Genomic DNA, 25,839 nt, shown 5'->3' with positions numbered 1-25,839 from the left:
ATTGGTATAAAATTAGTAACGCGTTACATATCACAGTTGACGCGAATTGCTTCTATCATCACCGAGTAACACGCACATGGCAATATGGAGGTTCTCCGTAAATCACTGCAGATTTGTGCAAGAAGATATTGTTTACCAGAATATTTTTGTCATAATCGATTGGTGAATATTGTACATTGTTATTTTATTAACAAATAAAGATATTTGTATGCTCATAACTATGCAATAAATGAGACTAATTATCAACTAATGTCCTAGGCCTAAGTAAGCTAGCATTCTCGCTCTCGGATCATCGACTGCTGGGACGGTTCGTGGGCTGTGTGGCAAGCTCACATAATATCCTAGGCCTAACTAAGCTAGCATTCTCGCTCTCGGATCATCGACTGCTGGGACGGTTCGTGGGCTGTGTGGCAAGCTCACATAATATCCTAGGGCCTAGGCCTAAGCTAGCATTCTCGCTCTCGGATCATCGACTGCTTGGACGGTTCGTGGGCTGTGTGGCAAGCTCACATATTAGCGCTAATAATATCCTAGACCTAATAGCTAGCATTCTCGCTCTTGGATCATCGACTGCTGGGACGGTTCGTGGGCTGTGTGGCAAGCTCACATCATGCTTAATTTGTTAGGGCTAAGCCTAGCATAACTTTACCTCATTTATTGAGTAAAAAAGTCATGCATGGCTTCTATTTAAAAAAATAGAAGTATTACATTTTATACTAGAAGACATCAATCATCTATTTAAGTTGTAAACTTGTAACTGTCAAAATAATGATATAATACTTATAAGGCCTAATAAAGGTTATGATGAATAGTCCCAGCTAGTTACTACTAGGCCTGTTTATTATTATAATACAAGTCCATAAATAAAAAGATAATTTTGAAGTAATAGTATAGGACATCTCTTGAAATAAATTATACATTTATTTCATAGAATTTTAAAGGCTTACCTACAACAACAACGTTCATCAGAGGCAAAGCTGATATTGGCCAAACCAGGCCAGTTTTAAACCAAAGAGAATTAAAATTAGTAGAAAATGATGATGAAAAATCATGGGTAAAGAAGTTTTTATATGGCAGTGGTCCAAGCGCTGATGTGGAACCAGACACTGATGAGATAGTAGAAATTGAAGCTCGCTACATGGAGGTCTTAAAGGAATCAAAACAAAAAGTTATTGAAGTGTAAGTTCTCTCTCTCTCACAGGCGCGATTTTGCACACATAAATCAATACCGTACTTGCATCGGCAAAGAAAACCCATAGTTATTAAAAAAGAAGAAGATTTATTTTTAATAATGCACGCCAATGTTAAAATATTTAAATTGTTTTTTAGTACTGAAGAAACTAAGCCTGTTTACACGCCACCTGCAGATGTGAAGGAAAGAATACAAGTTATAGCGACTGACATCTGTCAACATCTGAATGCTGAGACATGGAAGAGTCAGTCACTTGAAGATAATTTAACTAAATTTAAAGTGAGTGCAAATAATTTTTTAAAAATTGCGTTGCATCTACGTCCTTGCGTTGCGTCCTTGTGGTAACCAACCTTAAGTCTGCATAATTAGTTATCCGCTTAGTAGCGGATAACTCCTTGTAACTGTATGAAATCATCTTTTTTTTTTTTTTTTTTTTCTGTATTATTAGTTATCCGCTTAGTAGCGGATAACTCCTTGTAATCGTCCTGTTTCATCATCTTTTTTTTTTTTTTTTTCTGTATTATTAGTTATCCGCTTAGTAGCGGATAACTCCTTGTAATCGTCCTGTTTCATCATATTTTTTTTTTTTTTCTGTATTATACTTCTTTCCTTCTGTCATTTTTGTGCGTCGCGTTTCTCTAAAACGTGTAAACAGAACATATCGTAACTTTGTCAACATATCGACATTTACGTGAACTTGTGCACCTCCTATTTTTGAATGACGTCAGAGTTGCGCAACGTGAATTACGCGCGATTTTATGAATTTCAATGATTGATCATAGACTAAAAACCAAACATAATTTTGTTTTGAGACTTTGTGAAAATTTAAGTCACATCAAGCGCAAACTTTCTATGGATTAAAAATAGCATCATTCACAAAAAGTTATGCGCGCACGCGCGTTTAAAATTTTAGAGTGCGAAAAATCAACGTCTAATCAACTTTCTATGCGTTTCATGTCATTTTGAGCATGTCAAAAATTCCCACGCGCGCGAAACTTTTTACGCACGCGGTGCACACGTAGCGTTAAAAACATATTTTTTTCGCGTGATTTATGTTTTTTCAGCCTTTTATAGTAATGTTACCAACTTTTAAACAATTTCGACTTAAAATTACGTCATACGAGCACGTCGAATTAAATAATTTGCACACGTTTCTGGTGAAAAAGTTCAAAAATTCGTCAAAATTATGCCTATTTTTAAACAGTCATAGATTCTAAACTACATGGAGAACTTTTTTTTAATTACATATTCTGGAAGTTGATGAATTGTAGATATCGAATCATGCATTAATATGGCTAACCGGACATTGTGACGTCATCGTATGGCCACGCGAATATAAAATATAGGATTTTTGTCTCTTTCGTCATAGCTCATCACATTTAATAGAGCGCATCTCCACTTATTCGTTGTTCATTTTCACCCCGATTTTAATATATTCTAGGTCAATCAACTATGTTTGCATGAATTAAAAATTTCTTAATTTTTTTAACGTCATCATGCCTAAAAATTTAAATTACGTTGGTCATTAATTTCATCTTTACAGTAAATTTTAATCTGTTATAGCTCGTACGAATAAAATGTGATAATCACGATTAAAACGTTTTCAGGAAGCTATTGTATTGTAGATACAAAATCATGTGAAAATTGTGCCAATCGAATGTTGTGACGTCATCATATGGCCAGTTAAATACAAAAAGTCATATTTTCATCTTTTGCGTTATATTTCATTACATTTAAAAGAGCGCGCATCAATATTTCACGTATTCAAATTTCTTCTACACGTTAATATGTTGTTGCTGAGATAATTTCATTCTGAAATTTCTACTTTTGCATTTGATTTTGAAACCGTCAAGATGTTAAAAATTACAATAAAATACGGGTCCCGTAATTTCACCTATTTTACACTGTTTGTGATATGTATACAGATTGTACTGTGTATACTATGTATATGACACAAAATAACAGAATTCAGAAATAACAACATATCATATTCTTCAGTTCAGGTCATAATGCCTTAATATTTTTCTGTGTGCAATATTCTAACGTATGACGTGCACGTGGCGTTTGTCGAGCGGATAACTAACTCGTCAAAGTGACGAGTTTCATGTCTAGTACTTCTTTCCTTCTGTCATTTTTGTGCGTCGCGTTTCTCTAAAACGTGTAAACAGAACATATCGTAACTTTGTCAACATATCGACATTTACGTGAACTTGTGCACCTCCTATTTTTGAATGACGTCAGAGTTGCGCAACGTGACTTACGCGCGATTTTATGAATTTCAATGATTGATCATAGACTAAAAACGAAACATAATTTTGTTTTGACACTTTGTGAAAATTTAAGTCACATCAAGCGCAAACTTCCTATGGATTAAAAATAGCATGTTTCACAAAAAGTTACGCGCGCACGCGCGTTTAAAATTTTAGAGTGCGAAAAATCAACTTCTAATCAACTTTCTATGCGTTTCATGTCATTTTGAGCATGTCAAAAATTCCCACGCGCGCGAAACGTTTTACGCACGCGGTGCACACTTAGAGTTAAAAACATATTTTTTTCGCGTGATTCATGTTTTTTCAGCCTTTTATAGTAATGTCACCAACCTTTAAACAATTTCGACTTAAAATTACGTCATACGAGCACGTCGAATTAAATAATTTGCACGCGTTTCTGGTGAAAAAGTTCAAAAATTCGTCAAAATTATGCCTATTTTTAAACAGTCATAGATTCTAAACTACATGGAGAACTTTTTTTTAATTACATATTCTGGAAGTTGATGAGTTGTAGATATCGAATCATGCATTAATATGGCTAACCGGACATTGTGACGTCATCGTATGGCCACGCGAATATAAAATATAGGATTTTTGTCTCTTTCGTCATAGCTCATCACATTTAATAGAGCGCATCTCCACTTATTCGTAGTCGATTTTCACCCCGATTTTAATATATTCTAGGTCAATCAACTATCTTTTGCATGAATTAAACATTTTTTAATTTTTTTATCGTCATCATGCCTAAAAATTTAAATTACGTTGGTCATTAATTTCATCTTTACAGTAAATTTTAATCTGTTATAGCTCGTAAGAATAAAATGTGATAATAAGGATTAAAACGTTTTCAGGAAGCTATTGTATTGTAGATACAAAATCATGTGAAAATTGTGCCAATCGAATGTTGTGACGTCATCATATGGCCAGTTAAATACAAAAAGTCGTATTTTCATCTTTTGCGTTATATTTCATTACATTTAAAAGAGCGCGCATCAATATTTCACGTATTCAAATTTCTTCTACACGTTAATATGTTGTTGCTGAGATAATTTCATTCTGAAATTTCTACTTTTGCATTTCATTTTGAAACCGTCAAGATGTTAAAAATTACAATAAAATACGGGTCCCGTAATTTCACCTATTTTACACTGTTTGTGATATGTATACAGATTGTACTGTGTATACTATATGACACAAAATAACAGAATTCAGAAATAACAACATACCATATTCTTCAGTTCAGGTCATAATGCCTTAATATTTCTCTGTGTGCAATATTCTAACGTATGACGTGCACGTGGCGTTTGTCGAGCGGATAACTAACTCGTCAAAGTGACGAGTTTCATGTCTAGTTCTTTCTTTCTGTCAATTTTGTGTCTCGCGTATCTCAAAAACTTGTAAACAAAACATTTTATAACTTTGTCAACATGTGGGCATTCACGTGAAATTGTGCACCTCCTATTGTGAATGACGTCAGAATTGCGCAACGTGATTTACGCGCGTTTTAACGAATTTTGCGTATTTAACATAGATCGAAAACCATATAGCAATTTAAATTGAAACTTAACAAAAGTTTAATTTATATCTTGCGCTAACTGACTGTGGAAAAAAAATGGCATGTTTCACAAGAAGTTACGCGCGCACGGGCGTTTAAAATTTCAAAATTCGAAAAATCAATTTCTAATCAACTTTCTACGCGTTTCATGTCATTTTGAGCATGCCAAAAATTCCCACGCGCGCGCATATTTTTACTCGCACGGTGCGCACGTAGCGTTGAAAATAAATTTTTTTCGCGTGATTCATGTTTTTCCAGCCTTTTCTGGTAATTTTACCAACTTTTGAACAATTTTGACCTAAAATTACGTCATACGGGCACATCCAATTGGATAATTTACGTGCGTTTTTGATGAAAAAGTTCAAAAATTTGTCAAAATTCGTCAAAATTATGCCTTTTTTTAAACATTCATAGATTCTAAACTACGAGGTGAACTTTTTTTAAATTATATATTCTGGAAGTTGATGAGTTGTAGATATGGAATCATGCATTAATATGGCTAATCGGACATTATAACGTCATCGTATGGCCACGCGAATATAAAATATAGGATTTTTATATCTTTCGTCATAGCGCATCACATTTAATAGAGCGCATCTCCACTTATCCGTTTTTTATTTTCACCCCGATTTTGATATTGTCTAGGTGAATGAACTATCTTTCGCATGAGTTAAAAATATTTTAATTTTTATGACGTCATCATGTCGAAAATTGTAAATAACGTGGGTCACTTATTTTCATCTTTACAGTAAATTTCAATCTGTTATAGCTCATCAGAATAAAAAGTGATAATCATGATTAAAACGTTTTCTGGAAGCTATGGGATTTTAGATACGAATTCATGTAAACATTTTGCCAATCGGATGTTGTGACGTCATCATACATGGCCAGTTGAATAAAAAAAGTTGTATTTTCATATTTTGCGTAATAGTTCATCACATTTAAAAGGGTGCGCATCTATATTTTACGTATTCAAATTTCTTCTACACGATAATATGTTGTTCATAAGATAATTTCCTTCTGAAATTGCTATCTAAGTGTTTCATTTTGATACCGTCGCCATGTTAAAAATTGGAATAAATGGCGGGTTCCGTAATTTCACCTATTCTACACTGTATGTAATATGTATACAGATTATACTGTAGTGTTTGCATGTATACTATATGACACAAAATTGACAGAATTCAGCACTAACAGCATATCATATTCTTCAGTTCTTGTCATAATGCCATAATCTTTATCTGTGTGCAATATTCCAACGTATGACGTGCACGTGGCGTTTGTCGTGGTGCGGATAACTAACTCGTCAAAGTGACGAGTTTCATGTCTAGTTAGTTTATGTATTTAGTATCAATGTGTGCCGTTTTAAATTGTCTTTTATAAATCGATTGGAAAATCCCATAAAGTAAATGGATTGGAAAATCCCATAGGATGTAGCAAAAGCGCAGCATTTATTTTCTTATTTAAAAAAATATATTTCTTGGTAGGGTGCCATATAAAAGCTAAATAACAATAATATTTATTGTATTGTTTTTCAGATTCTGTCTAGATGTAATACGTCATTCAAACATTGCGTTCCAAACTATTTACTCAGTCAAATGAAAACCGTTGACGATGTCATCAACTTTTACACGGTAGAGGTCAAAGATAGTTCAAAGTTTGACGAACTTTCATCAATGGAACTTCCTCCTAATTTGAATATTCATTGGGATTATAAAGATGATTCTAAGTTGGAAATGCTACAAGAACATTTGGAATATATCAAGCCTAAAGAAAGGCGTCATTCACCAAGAGCAGTATATGTAACATCTGAAATTAAAGAAGAAAAAATGAAAGACTATTAAAAAGTTGTATGCATACTGTATTGAATGTCGATAAAATACTCTACTGTATAATATTATAATACATGCTAAACAATTTACTTAGGTGGCAGGTAACATTAAAGTTTTGACATAAAATAACCCTTAAAAATAATGTCCAAATAGTTATTTGTTTTGGAGGTTTATTTAAAAAAATGAAATGCAGTACAATATGATATGACAACCTTTTTGTATAGGTAACAAATCGAACAACAAAACATACAATTATTGATGTAAAATAAAGAAAAATATAAATGTTAACACAATTTCCAGGTATCTTTTGTAGTTGTTTTTTCATTGCCGTTCCCAACTGAAAATGTAACGCGTTACAATAGTAGTGATATGAGAGAAAAATACAATGTCGCCCTCTAGTTTAACGTGCATGAACTAAACTTGAACTATGACCCAGTATGTTTTGATTGAAAACAGCTAGCAGCAAACAACATGTCAGTAAAACTAAAACATTTTATAAAATGTCCACACGTAAATCAAATAAATTAGGCGTTTAATTAACTTGACTAACAAATCGTGCTTTTAATACAATAAACGTAGAAATATTTATTATTGCCTTGCGTGTTGCAACTCTTGTCATCCCATAAAAAGTACGGTAGGCCTAGGCCTAGTACGTAGCTAGCCTACTCTAGCTAGGCCCTAGGCCCCTAGGCTACTCCTAGCCTAGTAGTAAAGTAGGCCTCTAGCTAGTAGCCCAGCTAGCCTAGTACTACTACTACGTAGGCCTAGTAGTAGTAGTGGTAGCAGGCCCGTAGCCAGGGGGGGTTTTTATGGTTCGGGCGAACTCCCCCTTTACAGCGAACCCCCCTTAACCGACTGCGAACCCCCATCCCCGACATGCCCAATACCTCACCCTCATCCCCGAAAATCCTCTAAATACGTGCCCCACAGTACAAAAGGTTGTTTGTAAATTGAAAAATTCGTAAACTCGTTCGTGAATAACTCATACAGTAGTAGGCCTGTTAAGTGACCCAATCCTTCAAATTGTGATAACATTCTGAAACTTTGCACAGTTATTCATTAGGGTGTCAAAAATATGAAATGGAAGGGTTGCACAAAATTTGGTCAGGGGAAAGCCGCCATTTTGGATTTCAAAATGGCGGACCCAAATTGTTCACTTTTCAGGTATATCTCTGCTAAATAGGCACCTAGAGTTCTGAATTTAGGTGCAAATTATATGGTAATGGGGTCAACAAAGATATTGGTATAACTAACATTTTAATTGCATGGCGGCCATTTTAGATTTCAAAATGGCGGACTTCAAATTTTCACTTTTTAGGTATATCTCTGCTAAAGAGGCACCTAGAGTTCTGATTTTAGGTGCAAATTATATGGTAGTGGGGTCACCAAACATACTGGTATAACTAACATTTTGATTCCATGGCGGCCATGTTGGATTTCAAAATGGCGGATTTCAAATTTTCATTTTTCAGGCATATCTCTGCTAAAAAGGCACCTGGAGTTCTGATTTTAGGTGCAAATTATATGTTAATGGGGTCACCAAACATATTGGTATAACTAACATTTTGATTGCATGGCGGCCATTTTGGATTTCAAAATGGCGGACTTCAAATTTTCACTTTTCAGGTATCTCTGCTAAAAAGGTACACAGAGTTCTGATTTTAGGTGCCAATTATATGGTAATGGGTAACCAAACATATTGGTATTTAACTAACATTTTTATTGCATGGCGGCCATTTTGAATTTCAAAATGGCGAACTCAAAATGTTTCAGTACGGTACCTACAGTTATAATTTTAGGTACAAAGTATAATATAGTATTGAGGTCAACAAACATATTGGTATAACGTCTTTGATTGCATGGCGGCCATTTTGAATGTAGCTCAACCCGTACTGGCTTTACACTATTTGTTTATGTTCATAATTACATGCATTTAACACGGACACTTATTGTAGGTCACATTTTCCCTGGCAACCACACAGCTCTGTGCATCGTAAATCACTCTTTCTGCATTTACAGCATCCAAGATCACAGTCGGTGTGTCCACAGCGAATTAAAACCTTTGTGACATCTGAAAGTTCCGGCAATGAACTCCAAGCTGGACTAAATTTGTTGCCGTTCTTCCTCTATCCCCAGTTCGCTGGGTCCTGTTCAACCCTGAATGCATCTAGACAGTCGTACCACTTCCTGGCTTCCGTTTCACATGTTCTCTTAATGCCGCAGATGTTGGGGGATATTTTCAATAGTCTTTCTCTTGTTGTAAAAAGATATCGTCTTGCATCATTAAATGTTCTGCAGTAGACATAGTTACAACAAACTGTTCTAGATAATCTGTGTCTGTTTCACTAACATGCCCTACAGACAATGACATCCTCTCAAAAACTGGAGTCATACATGGAATCTTTTTCAAAGTCTCGTTAAATGTAGCTTTACCTTTTCCTTAAACAGATGAACTTCTATCACAACCGCTATTGGTATGAAAGAACAAGTAAGCGGCTGATGCTTGTGATCCAAGAGAAGAAGCAATCTCGTGTATTGGGATGTACTTCAAGTGCTTCCCCACTCCAAACTCGATCCGAAGCTCGTGGATGCCAGGTATTCTGTGGAAAGCTGACAACAACATCATTGTGTACAGTCTTGACAATGCGTGGAAAATTTCAGCGGCAAGTTTAACGTGAACAAACATACGTTCAACTGCCTCTTCTATGTTACATGGCATCAGCGATTGTATATTTACTGGTTTGTTACAGCTCTGTCTCCTCCCAAAGACCCTACAAACATTCCGTGATTTGTGCCAATGTTCTCTACTACTTCAGTTACAATAAATGAAAACAACTCTGATTTGTTGTCATCAAATCTAAAAAATGTGGTCCAATTGTTGGGCAAGCTCCCGCTGGCTTTAACGACCCTCCTTACACCAGAGACGCGGTTTGAACGCGTACCAGACTTTAAACTGTCGTTAAAGTATCTATCGAAAAACAAATCTAGTCGTGTCACTGATCGAAGTTGATGGTTGTATGACACTTGATATATACTCAATGAATGTCTTCGAATCATTGGGCCTGAACATATTGATTATTGCTGGTCCATCTAACACCTTGGCAGCAACTAATGGTGCTTCATTTTGTCGTACAACCATATATAGACCATCAACTTCGATCAGTGACGTGACCAGATTTGGTTTTCGATAGATACTTTAACGACGGTTTAAAGTCTAGTACGCGTTCAAACCGCGGCTCTGGTGTAAGGAGGGGCGTCAAAGCCAGTGGGAGCATGCCCAACAATTGGACCACATATTCGAGATATGATGACAACAAATCAGAGTTGTTTCATTAATTGTAACTGAAGTAGTAGAGAACATTGACACAAATCACGGAATGTTTGTAGGGTCTCTGAGAGACAGAGCTGTAACAAACCAGTCTGTAAATATAAAACCGCTGATGCCAAGTAACATAGAAGAGGCAGATGAACGTATGTTTGTTCATGTTAAACATGCCGCTAAAATTTTTCCGCGCATTCTTGTCAAGACTGTAGACAGTGATGTTGTGGTTATTTCATTGTCAACTTTCCACAGAATACCTGGCATCCACGAGCTTTGGATCGAATTTGGAGTGGGGAAGCACTTGAAGTATATCTCAATACACAAGATTACTTCTCTTGGATCACAAGCATCAGCCGCTTACTTGTTCTTTCATTCCTTTAGCAGTTGTGATACAACTTCATCTGTTCAAGGAAAGGAATTTGAGACGATGTCATTGTCTGTAGGGGATGTTAGTGACACAGATTATCTAGAACAGTTTGTTGTAACTATGTAGAAAGAAGGTAAATGATGCAAGACGATATCTTTTCACTACAGACTATTGAAAATATCCCCCCAACATCTGCGGCATTAAGAGAACATGTGAAACGGTCTTTTCTACAAGCCAGAAAGTGGTACAACTGTCTAGATGCATTCAGGGTTGAACAGGACCCAGCAAACTGGGGATGGAGGAAGGACGGCAACAAATTTAGTCCAGTTTGGAGTTCATTGCCGGAACTTTCAGATGTCACAAATCGCTGTGACACACCGACTGTGATCTTGGACGCTGTAAATGCAGAAAGAGTGATTTATGATGCACAGAGCTGTGTGGTTACCAGGTTTGAGCTACATTCAAAATGGCCGACATGCAATCAAAGACGTTATACCAATATGTTTGTTGACCTCAATACCATATTATACTTTGTACCTAAAATTATAACTGTAGGTACCGTACTGAAACATTTTGAGCTTGCCATTTTGAAATTCAAAATGGCCGCCATGCAATCAAAATGTTAGTTAAATAGCAATATATTTGGTGACCCATTAACATATAATTTGCACCTAAAATCAGAGCACTGTGTACCTTTTTAGCAGAGATATACCTGAAAAGTTATTGGGGTCCGCCATTTTGAAATCCAACATGGCCGCCATGCAATTAAAATGTTAGTTATACCAATATGTTTGGTGACCCCATTACCATAATTATAATTTGCACCTAAAATCACAATTCTAGGTGCCTTTTTAGCAGAGATATACCTGAAAAGTGAAAATTTGAAGTCCGCCATTTTGAAATCCAACATGGCCGCCATGCAATCAAATGTTAATTATACCAATATGTTTGGTGACCCCACTACCATATATTTTGCAGGTAAAATCAGAACTCTAGGTGCCTCTTTAGCAGAGATATACCTGACAAGTGAAAATTTGAGGTCAGCCATTTTGAAATCCAAAATGGCGGCTTTCCCCTGACCAAATTTTGTGCAACCCTTCCATTTCATATTTTTGACACCCTAATGAATAACTGTGCAAAGTTTCAAAATGTTATCACAATTTGAAGGATTTGCCTAAAATATGCTCCTTAACATGCCTACTACAGTACCTTCTTCCCTGTATGAGCGTACTTCGAGCGATACGTGTCTGTAAATGAATTGCCAAATATAACCTGAAAAATAAATGTTTGGTTCCTGCATATGTAACATGATATTGACGCGTCTCAGAGCGAGCTGGGGCACGAACGATTCGTACAAAGGACACCACCGCCCGACAACTGCGTACCTATTGTTTAGATCACTGGCAGTCAGCATGCATAAAGTATATAGCCTTCCAACGTACATTAGTATTTTATGTGTGGCTTTGAGTATAATGTATCATCATCATAGAGGATTATAGTGAATATTAATATATTACACTATAATATCTATGGTATCATGTACTGTAGTTCACATTATGGCATCCGATTATTTTTTTCTAGACCACCAGCCGATACATACTCAAAACTGTATCAATAACACCTATTTACATTGGCATATTTAATTTCATCAACAAATTGTTGTAAATAAATATTATAGATAGAGCTATAATTATGAATTGCATTTGCCTTCACCCAGTGTGCTTTCGGGGCTTCTCTTAGACGTACGTTCGCATTGAACTTGAACGCAAAACAAAATACCGACTGAATTATCAAACAATCGGCGGTTCCGCACACAGCACACGCGCATCTAACATACGGCAACAAATGTTATCGTCCTTAAAGCGTGGTTCTTCCCACTAGAACGCAACGCAGCGACGTATCGATGCAAAGTGCTGTATTACGTAATCATAAGTGGGAACCGACGACGCAATAGTGCTGCAAACGTCGTAGGTTTAATTTCACGCAGGCGGGGGAAAACACAATTATTATTGGAAGGGAATTTGCTTATGTTGCGTAGATTGCGTCGCTAGTGGGAACAAAGCTTTAAATAGTCCACGAGTCCAAGTACGATCGTTTTGCTGCATGAGAGTGTCTTTTCCGGCCATCTAGGGGTGTCATTTAACAAAATTCGCTTCGCCTCAGGCCCCAGGGGGGGGGGGGGGTGACCCAAATACTTAGTGTCCGAACCCCCCATTGACAGATCCTGGCTACGGCCCTGGGTAGTCTACTAAGTAGAGAGAACTTACTCAACAGGTCTGTCAGGAGGAGGACTCGAGTCCTAGCTACTAGTACTAGGCATACTCTCTACTCTAGTACTTAATAGGGTCCCTACGCCTACTACAGCCACTCCGTCACTACTAACTAGAAGCCCACCATGGCATAGGCCTACAGTAGGTCAAATATTTTGTGAAATTATCATTGATTTGATGACCACAAATTCAATTTTTTTTAATTTATGAAACAGCGAATAACAACTTCATGTTTATTACAGTTAAATGTAGAATAATATATGTATGTACAGTACAGTCAGTAAAATAAAAATAGAATGAGAGTAATTTCTATATTTTTAGACATCCTGATGATGGAGGACATTTTGAAACGAGAATTGAATGTAAAGTCTGTTAAAGTTACAGGTGGACCATTGGGAGGATGTATAAGTGATGGGCGGAGCTACGAAACAGATTCAGGCAAATATTTTGTCAAAGTGAACACTAAATCAGAGGTGAAAATGAATAGTATTTAATTGTTTAAAAAAAAATATGTTACAAAAAAAAAATTACATGAAAAAGCCATATAGTAAAATGGAAGAAATGGATGCAATCATAAAAATATTGAAACATTTTTTTATAACATTCAAATTGTCACATTTATAAAATAGCTATTTACAATAATAAGTGTGTTTACCATTTTGCATAATTCTTGCATTGCAAGCAGTAATTGTTAGATTGCCAAAAAACGTACCTTTAATATTGAATGTATAATTTTAGGCAAAACGAATGTTTGATGGTGAATTTGAAAGTCTTAAAGCCATCAGGTCAACAGAGGTCATCAAAGTACCCACTCCAGTTAAAATTCTTGCACATCCCTCAAAAAATGGAACAATATTTATTATGGAAAATTTGGATATGAGTGGTTTGGATAAACAGTCTGCGAGGCTTGGTGAGCAGTTAGCAAGGTTTGTCTTGCTTCTATATGGTATTATACTAGCTATCATGTATCACATATTGTGCCTGTATTATGTCAAGTAGAACCGGCTACTTTATCTTGTGAATACTCGATTATAAATTTGATGGATTTGACATTTCAGTTGATTTAAACACTTTGATATTGAACCGATTTATCAGGTGCCATATGACCATATTTACAAGACTGATTGCACTCCCTCTACGACATCCCTCGACCATGGATTGGTGGTGACTTACACAAATTTAATAACGAACTCTCACAACAAACTTGAATAAAACCTTCAAACTTTATTTTTAAAATTTAGACTCCATTTACACAATGATGAACTAAGAAAACAAGAAACAGCAAATCAGAAATATGTTGGCAAAGCAAATTCAGTGACACCTGTTGGTCAGTTTGGTTTCCATGTTACAACATGTTGTGGTTATCTGCCATCAAATAATGAATGGAAAACTGATTGGTTGGTATGTTCTTGCTTGATCATTTATTTTCCTATTCACAGATAGTGATCTTTACTTGGAGACACTGATTGAATTGTATCTAATTTGTGATCATCATTATCATCACAATCATTAACATCATTGTCATCATCATAATCATCATCATCCTCGTCATCATTATTTTTACATTATTATCATCAACATCGTTATCATATTCATCCTCATCATTATCTTCATCCTCATCATTATCGTCATCTTCATTATCATCCTCATCATCTTCATTATCATCATCATCATAACCATCATCACCATTATCATCATCTTCATTATCATCCTCATCATTTGTCATTATTGTCATCATTTTCATTATCATCATCATCATCATATCATCATCAACATTATCATCATCATCATCCTCATTATCATCTTCATTATCATCATCTTCATCATCAATATTATCATCTTTATCATCATCTTCATTATCATCATCTTCATCATTATTGTCTTTACTAGTTAGGATCATCATACTTTATGATAGGTGATTCAAATCAGTATTTTTACATCTCCAGGAATTCTACGCTCAAAACCGTTTAAAAGAACATCTGGATATGATTGAGAAAACAGACGGTGACAGAGAATGTAGAGAGCTTTGGCCACAACTGGAGAGAAAAATGCCAGAGTTCTTCCAAGGTTTGACGGTGAAGCCAGCACTACTGCATGGCGATATGTGGTCAGGAAATGTGGGTGAAACAGATACTGAACCAGGTAAGAACTTCACTTCTTATAATAATACTGGACAGTCCAAAGAGGTTATATAATTATAATAATAATATAATAATATTTATTCGGTCATCAATGCAAAAATAACCAGAAATGAGAATAGGCTAAAGCCCAAACAGATTCTGCACTCACTCCATAAAAGTTAACTAGAGATTGAACTCCTATGTAATCACTGCTTGAAAAGAGAGAAATCACGAAACTAACCGTTGTACAGTAGTATCTCTATGGGACTTACACAGATCTATATCAATTGAATGGGGTATGAATTAACCTGTATTAAAAATGTGTTGTCCCCCTGAAAAAATAATGTCATTTTGATGTCACGTAATAGTTATCCACTTTGACAAAAAATTGGATAAAAAAAAAATGTATTCAAATTGTGCAGCCAGCCAATAGGTTTTTGGTTGAATTTAACCATTTATTTTGTCATTTTATAAGTGAAAACATTAATTTTTCTGTTTTTTTCCTATGGAAGTGATTGACTTTATTAAAACTACAATTAATTAATCTATTCAAAGTCTGATTTAATTAATCTTAATTTTTTGGGGAGACAATACATCGTTAAATAGCAAAGAAAAAGAGTTTTTTTTAGTTCTGATATTTCATTAAGTTTATTACCATCACGGATTATATGTGTTTATTTCTGTGGATAAACCTGAACCAAACAAATATAATTGAGACTTAAGAATGCCGTAAACAATGGTTGAAATTGTAGAAATTGTTTGAAATATGATATTAGATAATTAATGTACTAGGTTTCTGTACTTAAGATTACACAATGATACTTAGCTACATTAGCGATTGTTCCGCTGATGGTTGTTTTCTCGTATTACCTTTCTTAACTCGGATTCTTGTATTATCACTTTTGCTTTAATTTCATTAGTAGTGAGGTAGATATCAGTGAGATGCACAAGATCAAGTATCACATGTTTACATTACAATGTTACCATGGAAATAATTGCAATTTTGTATACAGACAAATTAGAAGAATTAGGAAATGAAGAACAAAGTTTAAATTGAGTGAATGAGGTGGTATACATAGTCCTGTAAGTAATGCAGTCTTAGTCTTAATTGATTGACGACACCTATTTAGCTGTTTTTCAAAGCAAATTATGGAGATTTTGGTTTGACCCTACAACAAGTGACTTATGATCTATAACCCTCCTGTTATTGGCAATTGTTGTTGCTGTTGGTTGGATTTCGAAATAAATAAATAAAATAGTGTGTTGTTGGTTGTCAACTGAAACTAGAATGAATCATCCACAACTGTGTCCAGGAATAAAGAGTGAAGTCATGTTCTTGCAATGAATTAACATAACATAAGTTCCTTGGATGAGTAGCTGTGGAGTAGCTTTGCGACAGTGAGTGGAGTAATAAGGCCCTTGTTGGTCATTGCAAATCTAAAGTTCCCTATGTTACAAATGGATATGGTATACCATTAAGATATTATTAGTTCACTACAATATCTCTATGAGTATACCATGGAGTAAACTCCATGAGTATACCTTCTACTTTGGTATTAATTTTCACATACAACTCACATTAAATGCAAATTAATTCATGCATCATTATTAGATTATAAAAAAACAAAAACACATAAGATTACCAAGTTACAAGTAACAATAGTATGATGGCCATACTATCTTAAATCTACAAAACATGATGCCGTTATTAGAAATTAATAAAAGGTTACTCAAGAGCAGTAGGTGTCAGTTCCCCACCCCCCAGGGCAGATATCTTGAAATGACATGTTTTAGTAAAGTGTTACGTTTCTTTTGTTACTTTAAATTAAATTTGTTTTAAAATAATAACTCGCTTTAAGCTGTTTTGTTCTCGGTGTGTAATTGTAAGGGGATATGTGATTAGTTTTTACGATTAAATTAATTCTAGTAAAGTTTTACTGTTAGTGATATTATGTATACTTAATGTACTATACTAGAATTAGATATTTGATATTGATTATGCTGTACATGTACATCTGTCAAATGAAATTGATAAGAACTGCTACTAGTATACAATAAACCTCATTAACAACCATTAAAACATACATACATCCTGCTGACTACAAACTTTTAGAGTGGAGTTGTGGCTTAGTGGTTATGGTACTTAGCTACCAATCCAAGGGTCCTAGGTTCAAGTCCTGTTATTTATGTCAGGATTTTTTCTAATTACAGCTCCACTCCCAAAGAATTGTAATAAGACTTTGTTTATGTAGAGCATCTTGAATATGTTTGTGTTGTGAACAGGATAGTGAATGAATTCGCTTATGGTTATCCTTGGCAATTTGCCTAAATATAAAAAAAAACCTACACCACATATATTTTTTAACTGAAATAATTCTTTCCTTTTTCAAATATAAATTTCTGTTCATTCGAATCATTTACCTCTGTGTAAACAATACATCTCCTAATACATCATAATAACAGCTGAAATAAATGAACAATTCTATCATTATTACAAACATTAATGTAAACTATTTCATAAGAATGTCTTCAGCGTTCAGCAGCTGTTTTTCTGTAAATTCCTTTTTTGTGTGTTAGTTTCCTTTTTAGTACATAAATGTTTCAAAGTGCTAGTAAACCTGATAAACTCTATTATATCTACCCAGTTGGCGGCCATATCTAGGATAATGTATTATTTAGTTTTTGTAACATTACAGTATGTAAACAGGATCATGTTTCATTACAACATAAATCTAACATTCTATGCGGTTCTCAATGTTTCATAAATCTTACACTTTAATGTTGTTTATGGCAAGATACACACAGTACATATAAAGAATGATTTATGCGCTAGAGATATCTTTATGTAGAACAAATGTGATATGATACATTGATGAATGTTAAAATTAGTTTTATTAAAGTTGTCTAGGCCTACTAGTGTTGAGGCTGCTATAAAACAAGTTTTAATGTAATCTGTTAAGCTCATAAATCCAATGTCTGGGTTCTAGTCTAGTCTGACCCTACATCTTGAAAAACCCAGTTATATATTATAAAGCTCTGTCTACAATATCAAACACAAAAAAGTGTTCCCAAATATGCTAGTGATATACCCAAATATAGTACTTAATAGTAGTGATATAACATCATGTCCATATATGAGCACATCACATTTTTTGATAGTGTGGACAGAGCTTTAGAGAGAATATTTATTGTATAGATCATCTTGATAGTGTGTTAGTTTGTCCGTTAGTAAACGGATTGCTACCTAGCAAAGTGATTGAATTTGCAATGCACTTTAATAATTAACATCAGTGTATCTTCCAACTGTTAAATTCTTAAAACTCTAGTAATATAATTAACTAATTGATGATAATAATAATAATATAAAATAATTGATATTTTCATCCTAAGGCCGTGCCACAAGTGTCATTCTTAATTACTGGAGCTGCTGTACTTACTTTGCCTCAGCTCATTTCTTGATGGATTTTCTCCTTCTTTGCACATTACACATGTTGCCATATCCTTTCCTTTCACACTCAAAAGCACCGATCTTGGCTGCGTATTCTTCTCTAATCCCCGATTTTCCGCATGAAATGATTAAGATAAAGATGGCGCAAAGGCGCAACACTGTTACAAATACACCTAATATATTTTAACATAACATCGATTAAGTTTTACCTTTTAATCGGATTAAAATATTGTTTGTAACAAGATGATGTCAATAGGGCTTAGCAGGGTCAGTGTCTTAAAGGATGAGTACAATAAAACATGTGTTATATTTTCACTTGAGTTAGGCTATGATTAATAGGCCTGTTTCTGCTGTATAACCAAGTAAATACATTTATATAACTTTTTTCCGAATGCATTTCTGTAAATTAATTCTTTTAAAAAAACATTAAAATCACACCTGTTTTCTGAGGCATATGAAATTTATAGATAAATAAAAGAAATCGGATACTAAATCAGCTACTGTATGTGGTTGCTAGCGCCTTGAGAACTTTTAGTGAATATTTGCGCTATATAAATTATTATTACCCAAAATGCAATGCACCCAGGCTGTCAAACTTCAAATTTCTCCTCTTTCCACTGCCAAAAATGGAGGATACTCAGCTAATATAGATAGATATTAACAAGATATAGTCTCTATACTGTATAGATAGTAAAGGAATGGAGAAAATCTAGAAATGCATTTTCTGTGTCAGATAATAAATTGCTTGTGTTTGTCAAATGTGCCATCTGAGAGAAAAAATATATTATTTTATCTCAGTTAATATTAAGTGAAAAGTTTCCAATCATATGCCAAAGTCTCTTCTGAGTCATATCAATTTTTAAGTCATTTTCCTTCCATTAGGGATACTATCACTAATTCCCTCTAAACTTCATCCAATTTTATTCTTTTTCTTTATGATACAGCATCTGAACATAATGGTATTTAAGCTTTAACTTAACTTTTATATCCATTATATTATTTTAAAAATCACGAAAAATGCCACTGTTTTATCCCTGCCTCTGAAATCTAACTTTAATGATAATAAACAGTAGTATATTTAAAGCTTTTTTAACTGCAGAAAAATTTGATAGATCACTATTTAATTCTGACCCTTGACCCTGTTTCAAGGTCATTAAGTCTACCTGTCAAAGCTTTACTATAAATATTTTAATGTGTCATCATTTTAACGATTTTTCGATCATAATTGACAGTCTTATTTATATACTGAATATAATTTTCTAGTTAGTTGATCTTGCAGAACTTTTAACGATTCAATCATTTTAAATTTGAAAAAAAAATGATAGGTTTTTATTTAATGAGTTGATTTATTTAAAGATTTTAAATTTGAAATGTTTAATAGGTTTTTAGCTAGTTTATCTCTAAGTTGTCAATAGAGGCCTTGCTATACATTTATTCAATCATTTGAAAGTTTAAATAATAAATATGTTTTTATTCAGACTCTAAGTTGGAACTTAAAATATTCACTTGAAAAGGCATATGATTATGAATAGAAATACTTTTTTTATCTTAAAATATTCAAATATTTTAGAAGATGTGTTTTTTTATTTCACAATAATATTTTCAAACCATAAACATTTATGATGCATTTATAAAATTATGATTTTTAAAATATTCTTCAATTAAATTATGCATAGGCATTCATAAGATGAATGTATGTATATGTATTTTAATACAAATTATTGTTATCATTTTTCAAAAATGGTTTTTCTATCTCTAGAGAAATAAAATACCCATAAAAATTCAAGCAATTTATGAAATGATTTTATTTTACTTCTATAAATAGTTCCCAAAGGATGAAGAAATATTTAGCCTTAAAAATCGTTCTTTTTATTCAGGCAATATGTCTGTTTAACTATTGAGCAGTAGAATATGATTTTAATGGCATTCTTTTGGTATTTTGCAAGCCAAATATGTCTGTGGACTTATCATCTTATCAAACAGAATTAGACTAATTTCAATACAGTGTACATTCCATGTTTATAATAATTAATATTATAATCTTTATTGGAATAACGACACCTTTATAACTGGCACGCGTGTAAAACGGTGCGTCACGGTCCAAGAACATCAAAAGCAAAAATACAAAACTGTTATACTTCAATACACATTCTTTTCTATACATTTCTATGTCTACAACAAAAATTAAAACAAAAATTAATATGGAATTGATCAAGGAAGAAATGAAATAAAATTATGTGTATAAATTATTTTTCCAGTTATTTTTGATCCAGCAAGTTTCTATGGCCATTCTGAGTTTGACCTTGCAATTGCGGGGATGTTTGGTGGTTTTAGCAAACGTTTTTACGATGCGTACCATAGCCTGATTCCAAAGCAACCGGGCCATGATAAGAGGCAAGAGTTATATCAACTATATCACTATCTTAACCATTGGTAAGTAAAGTATTGGAATATAGAGGTTCAATAGTCATTGTTGTTGTTATTGAGGCCTGCTGTTTCTATCTGGTTCACCTGCACCCAATCCCAGTTATATTCTACATTGTTAATGTTATGAATATGTATATTTTCTTAACTTTTTTTGACGAGTGCTGACGATTGGTTATACTTGGCAACTTTCTTAAAGATATATTGTCCACCTAAAAAAAATTTGTTTTAATTATTTTTTTTTAATATTCCATTTTAATGTCGCCATGGTATTTATTCACTTTGACCAAAAACTGGATCGAAAAAAATGTAATTAAAAGCAAAAAATGCCTAAATTGGTTTTTAGTTAAAATTAACTGTTTGTTTTGAAATAATAATTTTTGTTAACTTTTTTTCTATAGAAGTGAATAACTTTATTAAAACTGCAAAATAGCCTATTCAAAGTCTGATTTTATTAATCTTTATTTTTCAGGTTTTTGGGGACAATACATCTTTAACATAAACAATAAATAATAATTATACTGACATGAAACAAACCAGCATAAATATGAATAATTGCCCTGTTATTAATAAGACACACAATATTCACAGCTAACCAGCTTAAATGCTCATTATTTCCAAATAATTACCCATTAATAAAACACTCCAATCTCTGGTATTATATTTCATTGCCTTATCATTGCTCCAGATTTGTCAAACCTTTGTTTTCTGTGATGCCACTGTCCTTGTTTTGTTTCATAATTGTTTTTTATTTTAACTGTTTATTTAATAATTATTCATTTCTTTAATCAAAATCAATCAACCATGCCCAATTTAGAGAGATGCTACTGAATTTGAAATTTTATCCTTTTCAATTTTGCAAATTTTCAGAGGTAATTTAATCTTTGTTGTTAACCAACGCACAGAAAGTTTCTCAATTTTCCCAGCAGCTGTTATTTATTTTTGTGGTATATCTATTTATTTTCTATCAATATTCTTGTCTTGATATTTTCTCGCAGGAATCACTTTGGTTCAGGATATAGAGGCAAGTCAGTGGGCATCATGAAAAACCTTCTCACCTGACCTTTTAATTTTACTAGTAAAATTCTAATAATCTCTAATAAAATACGATGCATTTGGTGCTTGAATATGCAATTTATATTTTAAATAAACCAGAAATGAATTGATTCATTTCAATGGACATTTGGGATTTTCATGTGGTACAAATATTGTAAAAATGATTTTTTACAACATAAAATTAATATTAATTTGGTGATGATGATCTGTTATTGAGACTAACACTTTGAGAGAGAGAGCATAAAATAGACAAATCCGTTTGATACACAGTGAGTGTTAGCTTTCATATGCTAACATGTTGATGTGTCATGAGTCTATATTTTTTATTTACCATTAATCGTTACCAACAAGTCATCGTGTTATAAAGTAAATTGAAGTAATGTGAATTGAGATGTGTTGACAGCGAAGATGCAACACACTTGAATGCTGTATGAATATTCTTGATATAGTGGAGTTAAAGGGACGGTGTAGTAACAGTATGAATATTAAGGGACGGTGCAGTAACTGAAATACCTTTATAAATATTCTTGATATAGTGGAGTTAAAAGGGGTGGTATAGACCCCATGTAACTGTATGAATATTCTTGATATAGTGGAGTTAAAGGGACGGTGTAGTAACTGTATGAATATTTTTGATATACTGGATTTAAAGGGACGGTGTATTAACTGTATGAATATTCTTGATATAATGGAGTTAAAGGGACGGTGTGGTAACTGTATGAATATTCTGAGATAAGGTGGAGTTAAAGGGACGGTGTGGTAACTGTATGAATATTCTGAGATAAGGTGGAGTTAAAGGGACGGTGTGGTAACTGTATGAATATTCTTGATATAATGGAGTTAAAGAGACGGTGTGGTAACTGTATGAATATTCTGAGATAAGGTGGAGTTAAAGGGACGGTGTGGTAACTGTATGAATATTCTGAGATAAGGTGGAGTTAAAGGGACGGTGTGGTAACTGTATGAATATTCTGAGATAAGGTGGAGTTAAAGGGACGGTGTGGTAACTGTATGAATATTCTGAGATAAGGTGGAGTTAAAGGGACGGTATAATAACTGAAAATATGTGTATGAATATTCTTGATATAATGGAGTTAAAGAGACGGTGTGGTAACTGTATGAATATTCTTGATATAATGGAGTTAAAGAGACGGTGTGGTAACTGTATGAATATTCTGAGATAAGGTGGAGTTAAAGGGACGGTGTGGTAACTGTATGAATATTCTGAGATAAGGTGGAGTTAAAGGGACGGTGTGGTAACTGTATGAATATTCTGAGATAAGGTGGAGTTAAAGGGACGGTGTGGTAACTGTATGAATATTCTTGATATAATGGAGTTAAAGAGACGGTGTGGTAACTGTATGAATATTCTGAGATAAGGTGGAGTTAAAGGGACGGTGTGGTAACTGTATGAATATTCTGAGATAAGGTGGAGTTAAAGGGACGGTGTGGTAACTGTATGAATATTCTGAGATTAGGTGGAGTTAAAGGGACGGTGTGGTAACTGTATGAATATTCTGAGATAAGGTGGAGTTAAAGGGACGGTATAATAACTGAAAATATGTGTATGAATATTCTTGATATAGGTCTAGTGGAAGGGACGATGTAATATGTACAAATATGTTCAATCTTGTGGAGTGGAAGTTTGTGGGGTTAAAGGGACTGTAATAATAGAACTATAATAATATATTTTTGTATAGTTGTTTTTTGTTATATATCTCTATGTTTGTTTTATCTGTTTATTTGGGGCCCATTGATTGTCAGAATACTATTTAGGGCCACCTCTATAAATAATGTTAAATTAAAAATAATTAATGGCTATGAATATTTAGGTTAAAAGGATTATGGTACAGTATTTCAAAATTAATAGTCACTATAATAGCTCTATGGTTAATCTAAGCAATATAAGTAAGCCAAAAGCAAAATACTTGCTATAAAAATGAACCAAAAAATACCCTTTTAAATACAATTTTTAATGTAACATATTAAATATCATGATAATTTAACATTGTTTTTACGGGTAAAACATTAAAATGTTTATAATGCTAAATGATTTAACTAATATATGTATTTCACGTTCAAGACTGCATATACTATATGTCATATAAGTCGTTTAATAGTGGTGTAACGCTATGACCAATGAAGCGTGCATTTTCACGCCGCAATTTGCGTATAATATTCATTGCCTAATTAAAAAACCATTACCTTTTGAATTATTCATGAGTATGCTAATTACATGTACTAATTTGATGAATGATATTCGGATGTTTTAACGATACATTATACACCTCTAATGACATTTTATACATTTGCCAAAGGAGACATTAATGACAGATTTTTTTTTTTTTATAGTAGTATATAATGGTATGCAAAACTTAGCGTAGGAGGACGTCTGCTTGTGTTATGAAATTCTGTTTTATGTTTATTTTTATCAATATCGTACGAAACTAAAATTACCTGGTACGGTGTAAAATAAAGTATTTAAACTAAATGCGTAAATTTACACAGATAGAACCTATGTTATTCCTTATGACCATTTACACACAACGCGGAGCGGACGGTCGGTTACTGCTCGGGATCCTTCATGGACAAGCTATGCGGTTTTCCGCTTACCGTTACCGCTCGTCTGTGTAAATTGGCCGTTACAAACAATATTACCTAAAAAAAGGATGAAAGTATGGAATGAAAATCTTAGGTTTGTAATCTAATGTTTCAACATTAATCCAAACATGACGTCATAGGGATACATGCGAGTAATCTATATATAGAATCAGAATTGGACTCCGTATATCGCGCTTCAATTTGTGACGTAATACGAACATGTTATTTAGAAGTCTTGTACAGAATCAGTTGAACAATGCACTCGTACAAATCAATATATCCACTACAGTAGATCTGTATTGTATATATTATCGTAATGTGTATTTTATGATTAATTATGCCTTTCTAGTTATATAGTTCGGATATGGAATGCAGTACACATTATATAAAACAAATTAACTATTAAACTAAACATCCAAGACTCAAATGGAGAAATTTACTTAATTTCTCCGATGCTCAAAACTGAACTTTCAAAATGACAAGCGTGATCGGCAGGCGTTTGATGGTTGGTCGGTAGTTTCTGATTTCACGCTTCACTGCGTTTGCCACTTTATTTTATTCTGAAAAATATTCGCTTTGTTACTTCTGGAATTTTGACAGTTGTGAACAATCGCAATATTTATAAATATAACCTACGATGACTTTTGTCAGTTAGTTTCTTTAATTATCCGAATTATCTATTTAATTGGAATTTCAAACGTGTGTATTCGTTTAGGATGGGTGTGTTTGTATACCCCATTTGAGTACTCGTGCATGATTTGAATGCTGAAATTGATTCGCATTGCTGTACACGGTGTACTAGCGGACCCAGGACTTTTATTTGAAATAGTGGGGTGAAGAAAGGCCTACAAATGGTGCTAAATCTTTTCAAATGTACCGTATACGATCCGCTAAATGTAGGCCTACAGTTCTCTCTATTGACTCCCCACCCTCACATTCTTTCTCGGGTCCCGCTTCAACTGATCCTTCGTATTTATCTTCCCTTTTGCGTATGCTATTCCCATTAGCATTGTTGGTACAGTATTATAAATTTAAATTATAAAATAAACAAAAACATACCTATGGAAATTAAATCTGTTTGGCACGCGGACATGTTTTTGAATTTACATTACAATTTGCTTACATATCATATGTCATTCATTAGTTGTTACGAACCCAGTAGTTGAAAGAGTGCCGCTGTCTAGGTATACGACGGCCGTGGGTGTTGGAGATGGTATGCAACACATTCCTCAATATTTCGGCAATTGGATTCACACACGTTTTGTTCCTAGGATTTCAAAGCACGCGTGTATGGTGGTCACTCTGTTTTTTTGTTAGGGCGTGGCTATGGTCAAGTCTTGCTTGTAAAATACAGGGTTTTGATTAAATTCCGTCCTGGTCAA

At 33.8% G+C, this 25,839-nt stretch overlaps 2 protein-coding genes across 4 annotated transcripts; both read left to right on the top strand.

The window, feature by feature from the left end:
- The first annotated feature begins 65 nt into the window (after positions 1–65).
- On the top strand, positions 66–7,117 carry LOC140045485 (uncharacterized). The gene is made up of 4 exons (XM_072090408.1): positions 66–162; positions 932–1,179; positions 1,330–1,471; positions 6,556–7,117. Exons 1-4 carry the CDS (start codon positions 85–87, stop codon positions 6,859–6,861), a joined length of 774 nt encoding a protein of 257 aa, XP_071946509.1. The 5' UTR covers positions 66–84; the 3' UTR covers positions 6,862–7,117.
- Positions 7,118–7,299: 182 nt separating this feature from the next.
- Positions 7,300–24,137, top strand: LOC140045484 (ketosamine-3-kinase-like). Of its 3 annotated transcripts, XM_072090407.1 has the most exons (9): positions 7,300–7,322; positions 13,130–13,281; positions 13,547–13,734; positions 14,050–14,209; positions 14,755–14,950; positions 20,635–20,809; positions 21,799–22,593; positions 22,887–23,236; positions 23,384–24,136. In XM_072090407.1, exons 2-7 carry the CDS (start codon positions 13,138–13,140, stop codon positions 21,860–21,862), a joined length of 927 nt encoding a protein of 308 aa, XP_071946508.1. In that variant the 5' UTR covers positions 7,300–7,322; positions 13,130–13,137; the 3' UTR covers positions 21,863–22,593; positions 22,887–23,236; positions 23,384–24,136. The 3 variants fall into 3 exon arrangements, with proteins under 3 accessions (XP_071946508.1, XP_071946506.1, XP_071946507.1); XM_072090405.1 differs by having other exon boundaries at positions 21,799–23,236; positions 23,384–24,137; XM_072090406.1 differs by lacking the exon at positions 7,300–7,322 and adding an exon at positions 11,760–12,623 and having other exon boundaries at positions 21,799–23,236; positions 23,384–24,137.
- Positions 24,138–25,839: the final 1,702 nt, after the last annotated feature.

Source organism: Antedon mediterranea, chromosome 3 (assembly GCF_964355755.1).
Source record: "Antedon mediterranea chromosome 3, ecAntMedi1.1, whole genome shotgun sequence".
Taxonomy (NCBI): domain Eukaryota; kingdom Metazoa; phylum Echinodermata; class Crinoidea; order Comatulida; family Antedonidae; genus Antedon; species Antedon mediterranea.
The sequence above is the reverse complement of the archived record's forward strand: the minus strand, read 5'-3'. Positions and strand labels throughout refer to the sequence as shown.